At 28.4% G+C, this 14926-nt stretch overlaps 1 protein-coding gene across 3 annotated transcripts in view; it reads right to left on the reverse strand.

The window, feature by feature from the left end:
- Nucleotides 1–14926, reverse strand: part of LOC143246311 (gamma-tubulin complex component 2-like) — an 88887-nt gene that overhangs the window by 44332 nt on the left and 29629 nt on the right. For all 3 annotated transcript variants that reach the window (XM_076492823.1, XM_076492813.1, XM_076492831.1), the window contains 5 exons: nucleotides 12358–12435; nucleotides 11129–11334; nucleotides 10199–10260; nucleotides 4870–4912; nucleotides 3164–3235 (listed from right to left, as the gene is read on the reverse strand). In XM_076492823.1, coding sequence (XP_076348938.1) covers nucleotides 3164–3235; nucleotides 4870–4912; nucleotides 10199–10260; nucleotides 11129–11334; nucleotides 12358–12435 — 461 coding nt within the window. The remainder of the gene's footprint in view (nucleotides 1–3163; nucleotides 3236–4869; nucleotides 4913–10198; nucleotides 10261–11128; nucleotides 11335–12357; nucleotides 12436–14926) is intronic.

Here is a 14926-nt window from a genome sequence, read left to right on the forward strand (position 1 = left end):
TTTTCACAAAGAGAAGACAAATGGTACTACAATACTTGCTGAAACTGTTAGAAAAATAACTATTTTTGTATTAAAAGAAGTAATAATTTATACATGTAAATATATAGGTATCCCAGTGACAAGTGTTAAACAAGTTCCACAATTACTTATATTTTTTCAAACTCAACAAATTACTAAATATTAGCAAATTTAATTTTAATTCCAAACTTGCATTTCAAATTTCTACTTATAAAATCCTTTTTCATACATGAGCCTTTCTTGATTTCTGATTCTTTATCTTTGTGAATAAATTAATGCTTTTATTCAGCTATTTTGTTAAAAGCAAAATTAAATAAAATAACATTTGTGTCACAACCACATTTAGTTTCAGTTTCTATGTAAACATGAGTTACTGTACTTCAGAAGACAATAGCAGGTGTTGTATGTTTATGCTTTTCTCACAGCAAAGCCACATGAGGCTAACAACAATGAATATTTCCTTAGTTTTGAATATCTTACCCCAAATGCTGCAGCTTATAATAATAAACAAATTCTATTATAGATATAAAATTTTCAATTGCAGTTCAAAAAGTTTAACAGATACAGCATGTAGATGTACATACAGAATGACAATATTATCCTTACCACTACAAGGTTTTGAACAATCCTTATTCATTTGAATAATGTTTCAATGTAGAATACACCTCTAAATCCAAATAAAATATATTTTGAAAACTTTCTTCAGGAAAACAGCTTTCTTTTTATAGTGAACATTTCAGTTCTTAACCCTATCACCACAAGCATCCTTTACAGTACATATCACAAGGTTTTAGTGGTTTATATTCAAAATTTTACTAATCTATTTTTGTTTATGTTATACCAATTAGTAAAACATAAAATCTTAGCTAATAATCGATATTTTAATAGCATATAAAGTTTGAGTTCTTAATTTTATACATTAATATTTTAAAAAATCATAAATTTCCCCTAATATAATGCATATATTTTAGACATCTCCTATTCTCTATTCTATCCACTACCCCTCTAATAAATATGTAATTCATTGTAAATTATTAACAATAAAATCATCATTGCTCAGACAAACCATAATTTTTACAGAGCCATCAAAGAGAAAATCAGACTCCTCTTTTCACACCCATCTCTCACATCCTCTCTTTTAGAAATTGTTAATAGTTATCTCTTTTGTTTTATTCTATATTATCTACAACCAATAGAAATCCAAAATTTTCATCTATCACTATTATATAATAGTGGTTTCTGAACTGTGAATTGTCAATTTCACAGTTAGTATAAGTTTCATTCCCATGGGAAAGAAAATGACAAGCTTGGATGATTTTGTGACCATTCTTGTTGCACAGTTAGAATGCCAGAAAAATTGTGATAGTTAGGGAAAATTAGCTACTTTTCATAGATTATTATTCTACATTCTTTTGGTGCATTATTTTATTAAATAAAAGTTATTTATTTTAGTTGGTTAGGTACTAACAACAATAGGCAGTAAGAAAAAAGATTCGGCTAAATACTTTATTTCTTGATTTTCCCATCTATTCTTCATTTATTATTATAAAAGTAACTAAAATGTAAAAATAGCAATCTTTTTGAGTTAGTTGAGCTTAGATTAGGTAAAATAAGTAATAATATAATTAAAAGTTTTCATATAATGTGCATGTGAGCAGCTCATGGGTAATGTATAATAATTTAATAGCATAACACAAGTTGCACATTATCCAAGTGAGATACCACTTACAATGGCACAAAAAGTAGTTATACATGGTTTAGGGGACAGTAAAAGGGACAATAAAACAATAAAATTTAATTATAAATAGATTTATACTGTTACAAGTTAAAATCTTAGGATAAACTAATGTAGTTTCATATTACAATTTGAAGTTGTTTTAGAAAGAGAAAAAGGGTAAATTATATTTATTTTGGTTTATTTCTGGTGGTTATATGGGGTTGATTAAATTGGCCCACCTTCTATAGAGTTAGAGAAAACAGCAGCCAAAAGATAGTTTTACTGAAAACAAATATTTTAAATGTATTCAGGAAGTTTTAGATATTACATAAATCAAATCTGAGATTTCCAAGATGGGAAAAGTATTTTTAATTTTAACATGAAAATTACTTTGCACATGGACCATTAAAAACAGCTTCTCAGTATATTCATTGATAATTTTCTTAATTTAAAATTCTTCATAAAAAATTAGTTTTTGTATGTGAAAGACTGCCACAATTTGTGAAAATATACATATTATGTTGAAAACTAGTAGTATCAAATCTGTAGACTTTATATGAATACAAAGAGGCCATGTGGTCAGTAAAATCAACTGAGCCCATGTTGAGAGAGTTAGTGAGTAATCATTTATTTGTTTTATGTAAGTTCAAGTCCTACTGTAAAAAGGAATATCTGAGTTTCACCACTAGATGACTGGTTATTCACTATAACAGCAGAACACATGCTATCAATATTGAGAATTACACCAACTACAATCTATGCTGTATTTTATGAATATAATGTTGCAGATGAAACTCTTAATTTGTCAGTATAGCATCAAATCAAAAGTGTATAAAAATTAATGAATAAGAGGAATATGAAAATAAGACAATATCTAAAGTTAACTTATTTTTTAAAATAGTATTTAGGTCTACTGGTTTTTTCTCCACATTTCATTGTCTTTTGGTGTTTAAACAGCAATATTAGGCAGTGGAGCAATGGTTGGAATTCAATTAAGAATTTAAGAAAAATGTTATAGTTGTCAGTGTGAAGCTGCTTCAATATAACCTCTTTTCACACTCTTCTCCTTAGATTGTATTTTATATTTACCTTTGAACACTTTTTTGTTTAACAATCATAAATCATTTAGTATTAAAGTTTATTTATATATAACTTAGCAAAGTTAACTGGTAATAACATCAGAAACACACTATACTGAAAACAAAAGGTTGTATATTTTTCCTAAAACCTTTATAGTTTATTAAAAATTACAGTAAATGTGTTTGTTTATTTGTTTGCTCTTATGCATAATGCTACATGTGATCTGCCTACCTGAGGTTATTTAACCTCAATTTTCAGTGTAAAAACCCCAAGACTTACCACTGAGCCACAGAAGAACACACAGTAACTGAATAAATACAACACATAATGTTATACAACTTCACATACCTCTGAGTAGGTATCAGAAATGATCCCTTTGTAAATCCATTTCTCCAAAATTTCAAAATAGGGGACACAAGCCTTATAAAAAAAAATGTAAAGTGCACTTAACAAACTGCAGCTTGGAAAAAATGTACAGAAATAATGTAATTTGCATCCAAATCTCAGTACAAAATAATGCATATAATTTGTTACACACAAAAAGCTATTTCATGCTTAATTACTAATACAAAGTCAAAAAAGGAAGCAGTGTCAAACTGCATGAATTAAAATCACCAATATAGACCAAATATGCTTCACCAATTCCAGTTTCCTATCAGTAGAGAAATCCAACCTTATGCAGAAATTTATTTTTTCACACTAAAACCACAATAATGACATTTAAATAAAACATATCAAATAATATGACAAAAATAACTTCACAATGCCCTTTACCCAAACTTATAATCAAAATGATCACAATATTGTTACAACACATGATGTAACACTGAATTTTTTATTTTTTAATGAAAATTTTAAAAATATCTCAGAATAAAAAAAGAAAACTATGAACAACTGATATCAACTAAATTTCAATATCTATTACTAGTTTTTATACTGTTAGATAAGTTTTGAAAATCACATGAATATTTTCTTCTTACAGACAGAAGAAAAAGAAACAGATTGTTATTGCTAATTATACACAGAAAATAAAATACTAGTATGTTATTTATAATATTTAAATATTTAGAAAGAATTTGAAATTCCATAACTGTGTTGTTTTTAAAAAAACATTAACAAGTAGAAAATACATAAATAATCTAACATAAAATGAAGTAATTAAAGTTGTTACAATCTCATTCAGTTAGCTACTTTAGAAAATAAAGGTTAAATCTAGTTTTTGATCTGTTGTTTCTACAAAAATATATAAATATTAACAATTGTGTAAAAATCCTACTATTTCAAGGCATACAGTTAAGAAGTATATTTATGCAGTTCTAACTGAAGATGTTTGGAAGTGTTTAAAAAACTATAAAATATATTTTTTTTGTTTTCAGGAAAACATTTTCAGTTTAATTAGAAACAAAATGCTAAGTCAATAAAGTATACTAAACAAAATGTTACTCCTGCTCCTTCTGAATGAGAAGGTTTACAAATTATGAAATGTGGACAAGACTGGTTGTAAAACACAGAATAACAAAAAGAGTTTTAACAGTTTTATTTTGTTATTCATATATTTTCTGAATAACAAAAAATATTTACAACAAAAATAATAATTTCTCTAATTAAATCCAACAAGTTATTATGTTCCTTCTTGATGCATCAGAAGAAAACAATCACAACAGTTAAGAGGAATATACTGTGATTCTAACTAAAATTGGTAGATATTGGTTAATGAAATACATCTAAAGAATGTGAAATAAAAAACTGAAAAAAAAAGAACAAAACCTAAAGAGTTAAATCACTAATGCCAGATTCGAATGATGCATTAAGAGTAACTTGTTTTAAAATTATGAAGTTAACACAAGTTTATTGATACCAAAAACCTACATTTCTGTGTATAGCTAAGTTTTTCTACACAAATGGACTGTGTCAAAAAATTAATATTCTTACATGAACCAAAACACATTTCTTGGAGTCAGTTTTTAATACTCTAGAATTTGCAAATAATTTGAAAACCATATTACTGGCAGAAAGACTATATATATCTATTTATCATTACAGAGAACACTTACAGCTTGGGTAAGATAAAAACACAAGTCCTGTGCTTTCGGGTCACTAAACAAGGAGAAAAAATATAAAAATAACTGTAAAGTTATATCAAAGTTAAATGTAGGCAAAATGTTTTGATAATAATACTATATTTAAAATGCAAACTTGTTTGCAAAAGAAAAATAAATTACATCATATTCTGTTAAAAGTTACAATTAGGTTTTTCAACTACATCATGGAAAATTAGAGATGAATGTTGCAAGTATAAAGTGCTAATTTAACTCCCTCTTTTCAGCTGTTCTTTACAACGTGACAAACTTTTAGTATCTTATATTCAAAATTTTATTAAACTGCTTATGTTATACCAAATGGTATAGCATAAAATTTAAGCTAATAATCCATATTTTAATAGTATATATGTTTTGAGTTCCTAATTCTACAAGGAAATATTTCTAAAAAATCATGAATTTCCCTAGTATGACACACTTGACATTTTCTCTAAGCATCTTCTCTTCACTATTTTTTACACAACCCTTTGAAAGAGTAAGAAATTAACCAATTACTTGCAACAGAATCATCATTATTCAGATGAATCACAATCTTTATAGTCTTCAATTTTGTTTGGTTACAGAGCTATTAAAGAGAAAATCAGATCCCTCCTGCTACACACACCTGTCATATCCTCTCTCTTCCAGGATATGTTCATAGTTTGCCCTTACATTTAACTTATATTACCTATAGCCAATAGAAAGTAAATGCTTTCATCTACCACATTACATATTGTATAATGTTTTGTTACAAGCAGAAAATCATCAATTTCATTCAGAGTACAATCTTTGTTATTGACTAGATTGGATGAATTTGTAACAGCTCTTGTTGCATAGTTAGAAAACCAGAAAAGTCTGAGAATTAGGGAAGATGTTTACTTTTTGCATGTTATTAGTCAGTTGTTTGGTGAAATATTTAGTGCGTTATAACCATTAGTATAAAAAAGTAGGGTTAATTGTCATTAACAATCAGCAGTAACAAATGGAAGATTTGGTAAGTTCTTTATTTCTCATTTTTCATGTATATTATTTATTTATTATTATAAAAGTAAATAAAATATAAAAATAGTGATATTTTTAGGTTAGTTAAGATTAGACTGGGTAAAATAAATAATATAATAAAAATGTTTAATGAGACATGCATACAAACAGCTTGTGGATAATGTGACTTGATGGCATAACATGAACTACACATTCCCCAACTTACAATGGCATAAATAGTAGTTACACATGAATCTAAGATAAATAAAACAATAAAATTTAATTATAAATAGATGTGTATTTTTACTTAGGATAAATGAATGTAGTTTCATCTTGCAGTTTGAAGTCATTCTAGTAAGAAAAAACAAAAAGAGTCATTTAGATTTATTTTTATTTTTTCTTTGGTATTTATGAGGTTGGTCAAATTGACTGCTCCTGTTTTGAGTTTGTGCAGAGAAAATAATAGATAAAATACACAGTTTTAACAAAAAAGTTTGAAGTGTATTTAGGAGGTTTCAGGAATAATACAGAGAAAATATGAGATTTCTGATATGAGGCAAAGTATTTTTAAATGCAACATGAAAATTACTCTGCACAGACAATTCAAAATGAATACTCAATATATTCATGAACAATTATTTATTTTAGTTTATTAAAAAACTACTTCATTAAAAATTATTTGTGTGTGTAAAAGACTTATAACATTAATTGAAAAACTGATAAATTTTGTGAAGATATACACACCATATTGAAAGTTAGGAATATTAAATCCATAAAGACTTCAAACTCGTACAAAGAGGTCATATGGTCATTCAAGTTGACAGAGCATGTGTTGAAAGTTAAAGAACAGGCAAGATGAAGCATTATGCCAGAGGCAAGAAGGCATTATTTTCTGTTCTAAATATGTAAACAAGGAATTTAAAGAAATAAACCTACCATTATAATGTCTAACATACTTTGTTAATGTTTGGTATGTTTTAGCATAAAAACAATTAAGTATGGCACTTTATAATTTATGTAATTATTTAGAAAACTAAGAATTATATATACTAGTCTGATGAAATTTGATTGTTAAGAATTATATTAATACTTTATTAAGTAGAACTACAAATACTTTATCTCCATTATCCAAATACCATAGCTTAAAAAAAACTACTCACTACTTCATCCATTTGCTTAACTCATCATACCTGGGGATTGCAGGTTTTGCTTTTAAACTGCAGTATTTTATTCAAAACATTCAAAACCCACACTATGAAAGAACCAATTAACAATCAGTAAATATGACAAATATGATGTAGCTGGAATATTATCATTATTGTATACTCTTCTAATTCTTAAAAACCCCTAAGGAACTATATTAAGAATGTAGTGTTTGAAAATGTAATAAAGCTAATATGAATGTCTCATGACACATATAATTGTAATTATTTTTCTATGCCTTGTGAAATGTGTATGCACTATACAAATTGTTATATTATTAAATATTGTACGAGTAGAGTTTCAACCACTGCTGTGTTTGTTATATCCCAGCTACACTGACGAGCTCTTTATTGAATGAAACTCATTAACAGCATTAGATATGAAATACATAGTGTGTGGTTGGAATACTATTATTAGACATTTGTAATTTTTGAAACTCCATAATGGACTAGATTAAAATGTAGTGTTTAAAAATGTAATAGGCTTAATACTAATATCTTATGAAAATAAAAGTCAAATCACTTTGTTTGATGTGGAATGACAATAAATCATTTCAGTGCACAATGGGTTACACTTCTGTTATATCTGCAGTGAAAAATATAAAACACCATGCTTATAACTAAGCCAACAGAAGACATGCCAATGAATACCTAGCAAAAAAAATTTTCCATGTCATTGAATAATCAGAGAACTAACCTTTCCTTTACAACATCACAGAGACAAGTATATGATAAATTTTATATTATTTGAAAATTGCAACAATTTCTCACTGAAAAAAACCTTTGGCACTTGCTCACATTCCAATTTTGGTAAAACCAAAAAGTTACTTTAGAAACTTTTCATCGGCTCACATAAAGAATGTCTATTTTTAAGGCCAAATAAAGTTATTATCAAGAATTCCTAACAATCTATTACAAACTGTCCATAAATTATTAAATATACATGGTGCAGATGACACTCTCCTACTACTAATGTGAATAGTTTCTAAACACAATTTTTTTAATAGTGAGTATTTATTTGAAATTGAAAGTAGATTTGAATCTCATTAAAATGAAAATGTTTTATTTTATAATTTTTTACCAGTACTAACAGTTATTTGAGTAACTTCAAACAATCCAGAAACAGGTTATAAAAGTTTCTGTAATGATTTAGACCTAAAAATATTGATCTCTATCTGTCTTTATCCATTTAATACTCAATAAAGACAAAGCTTATAACACTGTATACAGTTAAGGCACTGAAAATGTTAGCCACAACAGGTCAAATATCTAGTATTTTAATAATGACTTTGTTCAATCTTAAAACATACAAATACAAATTTTGAAAATGGCTGCATTTACAACAAAGCATAGAAAAAAAAAAATTCAGACCTAAATATGTCAACCTCAAAGATGCTAATAAAAAACAAAAGGCTTTTATGTGTACTATCTTCACTTACATTGAACTAAGTACAAGAGTTCATGATCAAAATTAAAGCTTTTAAAACAAAAGCCAAAAACAAACAAACAATTACCAAAGTTTTGTTAACAAATGCACATTTTACACTGAACTCAGATGAGAAAGTCTGAACACATATGTTCAACATAATGCCAAGGAGAAAAACGAAGTTATTACAAGTGCGAGTGCATAGGGGAAGTGAATGCACATGGGTTATATCACCTTCCTATTGTGTGAGGAGGTGAGTTATCTTCTCAGAATTCTCGTGTTTCTTTTAACAAATTTTGTTATTGTAAAAGAAAGTTTTGTAGATGTGTTAAAATTGTGTGAGAGTTTTCATTTCTAATCAAATAAACTCAGAGTTATTTTTAAATCAACTTATGTCTTAAAGCAAGATTTTTTGTAATTCACAACCAATATTTTATATGTTCATCACATGTGATACTTCCATTATGTCTGAGCTGTTAAATCTAAAATAAAAATCACTTAATATTAATGTTAACATTTTCCTATATCAAAAGGGTATTTCCAATAAAACTTGCATCCATCTCACACTATAGCCCTGTGAAAGTTACTCTTCTATGCCTATTTAAGCATTGGTATGAAATTTACCTAGCTTGATCCAACTTTTATATCCTATTATTTTACCCATATCAAGTTAAATCTTGTGATTCTCTACACCTATGTTACTGCATCCTCCATCCCAGAATCGTATATATGGACATTCTCCATAGAAAACTCTCTTGATGCATGTGTAATGCAAGACTCCAGAGGTGGAACAATAGGAGCAATAGGCAATTAAATATCAGAGACTTGAATTTGTAAATTCATGTCTGAAAATGTCTCAGAAATAAGTTTTTAAATTTAAAGTAAAAATTTGGTTTATTTTGTTTTCAATTTCATGCAAAGCTACTCAAGAGCTATTTGCACTAGCCATCCCTAATTTAGCAGTGTAAGACTAGAGGGAAGGAAGCTAGACATCACCACCCACTGCCAACTCTTGGGCTACTCTTTTACCAAAGAATAGTGGGATTGGTCGTCACATTATAATGCCTCCACGGCTGAAAGGGCAAGCATGTTTGGTTTGATGGGATTCGAACCCATGATCCTCGGATTACGAGTCAAACTCCTTAACCCACCTGGCCATGCCATGCCTAAAGTAAAGAAAATAGACAATAAACTCAAATCTCAATAAAACATGTCTAAAAAATCACACAAAAAATTATCTAAATTGTAGGTATAACTTAGAATATTCAACACTGACGAAAAACCCATAGCAATATGTAAAACCATTATTGTAATGTTCAGTTGTTGAGAAAAAGTGAAAAGGAAGTAATTACTGAGAGCTTATACCCAGATTTGGGACAGAGGACACACTGATAAATGTAGAATCACAAGATTTAACTCTCTATGGACAATATAGTGGGAATAAAGGCTGAAGCAAATAAGGTAAGATTAACAGAGCAGGAAAACTTTAATCGGGATGAAGTTTTAGTGTGAAAAGAAATAAACATGTTTCTAAAGAACTTTATCTTTCTTTTAAATTATTCACTGTTTATTATTTACAATCCATCCATCATAAATACTAAAACATAACTTGTTAAATATGGGAACAACAAGTTTCATTTCCTTTAACTAACTACAGAATTACGTTCTTTAAAACATCACACATAAACTTACACACCCAGTTAAAGCTGCAGTTCGATCATGTAAGACACTGAGGACACTTCCTCCAAAACAGTCACCCTGGAAAAACAAAATTAATGCATAATTTGCTCTAAAAATAAAATAAAAAGGTTGGTGCTTGTGCATCTTCAGTGTGCAATGAACACAATACTAATAATTATCAAAATATATAACAAAACTACATGTACTTTAAACATTATATTACTTAGTAATTTCTATTATATATATGTAAATTTGAATCCCTATATAACTAAAAGGATAAACACGTTTTTTTGGGTTTTTTTCCTTTTATTTTCACTCTCACCACTGCATAAATGGTGGAACAAGTTATCAAATGGAAAACTTACTTCCTTTCTACACATTACTTTGAAATTTAGCTTTGAAGGGGATAGGTATATTTAGAATTATATGACAGACATAGCTGTTCATAATTTCATGGAAATGGGGTTGAAGCAAATCACCAATACTATTCACTTAAGGTTAATATTAATGTATCATGTAGATATGATTAGATTTTTTGAGTATTCCCTATTCATGTTCAAACAGTCATAAAAAAATAGTCATTGAAACTATTCTAATTAAATGTATCAATATGGTACACTGAAATTTCATTGATATTATGACCATAGATTAAAGTAAAAATGTAGACTAAATCATTCTGAGTAGAAAAAAAAGAAGCAAAAGACAAACAAATAAATGTTACTTCAACATACTGAAATCTTAAGAAAACAAATAAACAGTAAAAACAGTTGTAAAGAAACAAAAGACTATAATCCATGTTTCGACCAAACAATCTTCATCAGGACCAAAATGGTTGTTTAGCTGAAATGTTGATAACCTGAACATTTGAATCATCCACTTACAGATTAAAAACCAATTTGAGGATATTGCTCTTCTAGATGGATATGAACAAAAAAATATTACATACCTTGTTAATTGTATTTGCTATTGAAGCTAGGACTTCCATTGTTCTTAAACTAGGTTGGAGGTAGAACCAGACTTTCTGAAGAGACAGTGCATGCTGACGATGTTGGTGCTCAAGTTGAGCGATTAGCACAAAATAATCCTTGAAGAGCTGTCTCATGGCTGCTGCTAGAGCTTGATTAACTAGGCCATACTGGTACTGTGACTTCTCTACATCATCCAGATGAAGAAACTTATTTTTATTTAAGTTACCTTAACATACTTCAGGACAATGACAGACTTTTTTTTTCATTTTAGTTGTCCTATCCACTAAAGCCAACTAATAATAAAATTAAACTTTAATCCAATCTTTATCACTGAAATATGTATCAGTCCTTCCCTTAAACTCACTAAAATTTAATTTAATGAAGGTAATCCAATCCAAAGGACAATTACCCCATTAGAAACTAGTTTAAAGATGACTCCTACCCTGCCAAGATTTATATTTGTGTCTCCTAGTCCTACCATTCCCACCATTAAGTATAAAAAAGATGATTATCAACCCTATAAATTCTCTTAACAATCTTACACACTTCACTCAGACTCCCCAAAATAATTATACAAACAGAATTATGAGTCAAAATAGAGATAACAGCTGATTATAAAATGTATAACAAGTTTTTACATTTTGATTCAATTATAATTTCCAGTAAGAATTGAACTTTATTCAATAATATTGAAGATTACTAGAAATTATCTTTAATTTATAATATTTTTTTACATCTCTTTCAAATTGAAGATAGCCATTTCAAATCTTTTCACAAATGTACACAAAAAAACTGAGTATAGTTAGGAAAGAATAGAGTATTTCAAAAGTTTACTGGTTTCAAGTCCAAATCAAAGAAACTTCAAATTCAGTCTAAATAGAAATGCTAATCAACAAGATGCAGCTGACTCATCATGACAGTAACCCACAGAAATTATTAAAGTTCTAAAAAATCAGCAATGTGCCATACATGTATTAAAGAGATTTAACTTGTGAAACACACATATTATATGTACTTTCCATTACAAAGTTTCTTTCCAGCTTAATACAGTAGATAACATATACAACTAGTAATCTTAAGCATTCAGAAAAGTCTTACAATACAAAAATAATGACCCATCTTTTTACGATGAAAAAAAAGAAAGAGCATATATTTTGTTGCAAAAATTTTACAAATCATTCAGTCAGATGAAATTAAAATCTTCTACCTTCAATAAATCGAACAACAACTGAGTAATGGCTGCAAATGGGTAAAATTCTCTTTAAAAGTTCCCTTAATGAAGGATCTGTAATAAAGAAACAAGTGGACAATATAAAAATAAAATTGAAATAAGAAACTTATCAAATCATCATCATAGCTTATCATTATACGATGTTAAAGTTAAAAAGTAAAAAAAAATATTAAAAAATAATTTTAATCACATCGAAATTACATATACATTAAGTAGGATTAAAGAGGTCGTTATGGTTTAAATAAGTTTACATTTCATTTACTTACTATTAGACGAAAACACTATAAAGTGTAAATTATCAAAAAATAAGAACACCAACAGTTCATATTAAAAGGTAATTCTAAAATTTATTTATTTAACACATTGTTAAAGAACATTTAATACTGTAAATAAAAATATTTTGTATACCTTTTATATAAAAAATAAAACTTCTGACAGTTTTGATTGTCTATCTACTGATTTTCTTGGGAAAAAAATTTGTATTCCCGTGAAAAGGATCTTCTGTATAAAATCTCATATATATGCTTGTTTGTGATTTGAAAACTAGAAAAAATGTTCAACTAATCAGGTACATTTGTTTAACCTACAGTGGATTTTATTTCATCAATAGATGACAATATTGTTCAATGTAATTTAAAAAAATAATACAAAACCAAATAACTCCCTGAAAAATACATGGAATCTTGAAAATTAACTACAAAATTATCAATTATAATTATCAAAATTATCTAATAATCTTCTTCCTCCTTGAAATAATAATTTCTTTAAAATAATCACCTGGAATAGCCTTTGAACTCTATATCTGAGACCCTAACCCAACTATAGATATTCCCAGTAACCAGTTAGCAACCCTCATAGAATTCACCATGATAAAGACAAACTTCATGTTCAACAACCAAAACTACATACAAACAAATGGCCTGAGCATGGGCAACCCAGTATCACCAGTTCTAGCCAATATTTTTATGACACAAGTTGAAACACAAGCAATTAACACAGCATTACATCCACCACTATACTGGTACAGATATGTAGATGACACGGTTATGGATTCAAATCTACAGAACACATACTTAATTTTTTCAATCACATTAACTCTATACATCCCAACATTAACTTCACATGTGAACAGGAAAAAGCAATCAAGTATCATTTCTTAACCTCAAAATTACAAGAACCGACACACAATTCAAAACAGAAATCCACCGAAAAATCACCCATACTGGACTATACATTCCTTGGGACTCAGCACGTGAAACAAAATGAAAACTCAACATACTAAGAAACCAAATAAACACAGCCATAAAACTATGCTCACCAGATAAAATTAAAATGAATTAGACAAAATAAAGCAATACTTCATCAACATCAATAAGTTTCCTCCACAAACCGTAGAAAACATTATACACACACACCTAGACAGAAAGCAAAATCAACCAACTAAAGTAAATACAGCTCACGAATCAAAAAATCACGAAACCATATACTGCTGTATACCATATATTCCTGACATCAGCAGACAAATAACCAACATTTGGCAAAAACTAGTAACAAAATATGACATTCCAGTTAATACCAAATTTATTCAAAAACCAGGCACAAAACTGGGGTCTATACTATGTAAAAACTACACTGACAAACACCACACCAACATTATTTATCAAATACAATGTGATAATTGCCACGACTTGTATATTGGGAGAAACAAGTAGAAAAATGGAAACCAGATTCAAAGAACATAAAAAGTCACCTTCAGACGTTTTCGAACACTGCAAGTCAAATAAACACAACGTAACCACAGAAAACACTCAAATACTAAATAAAGAAACAAACATAAACAAACGCAAAATTAAAGAAGCCTTATTTATACAACAACTTAAACCCAAAATAAACCAATATAAAGGAACGCCTTTACACCTATATTAATATAATAAAATAAATAAAATTATATATTCAAACAACTAACACCGCCCTCTACATTCCGACACTCAGTTACACAACCCCTTTCAAACATGTAATCAGCTTCCGGGTCAGTTACCTCTTTCTTTGTGAACCTGACGATGACCGAAGAAGGTCGAAACATTGTTCGCTCTTCTATGTAAAATATTTTCTCAACCCAAACGAGCCATTTTTGCATATATATTTCTCTACAAGTGGGTTTTCTCGACATCACTGAATAAAAGTACATTCATTTATCCAAAGTAGTTTAAGTTCCTAACAGTATACATCTACTTATAATTAAATTTTATTGTTTTATTACCCTCAGAATCATGTCCAACTACTAGTCTCACCAATATATGTTATAGATTGATCACTCAGGGAGTGTGCATCTCAAGTTACACTATTGAATTATATTACCCACAAGGTAATGTGAGTTAACTGCTTTATTTGTAAAGAAATAAAGTACTTACCCAATCTTTCTTACAGTTGCTATCAACTGTCAAACATACTTAACCTTATATTTTTATACTAATGGTAGGAATGCATTAAATACATTTTATTTTAATTAATTGATGCACCAAAGAATACAGACTAAAAACATGCA

Source organism: Tachypleus tridentatus, chromosome 1 (genome assembly GCF_004210375.1).
Source record: "Tachypleus tridentatus isolate NWPU-2018 chromosome 1, ASM421037v1, whole genome shotgun sequence".
NCBI lineage: Eukaryota > Metazoa > Arthropoda > Merostomata > Xiphosura > Limulidae > Tachypleus > Tachypleus tridentatus.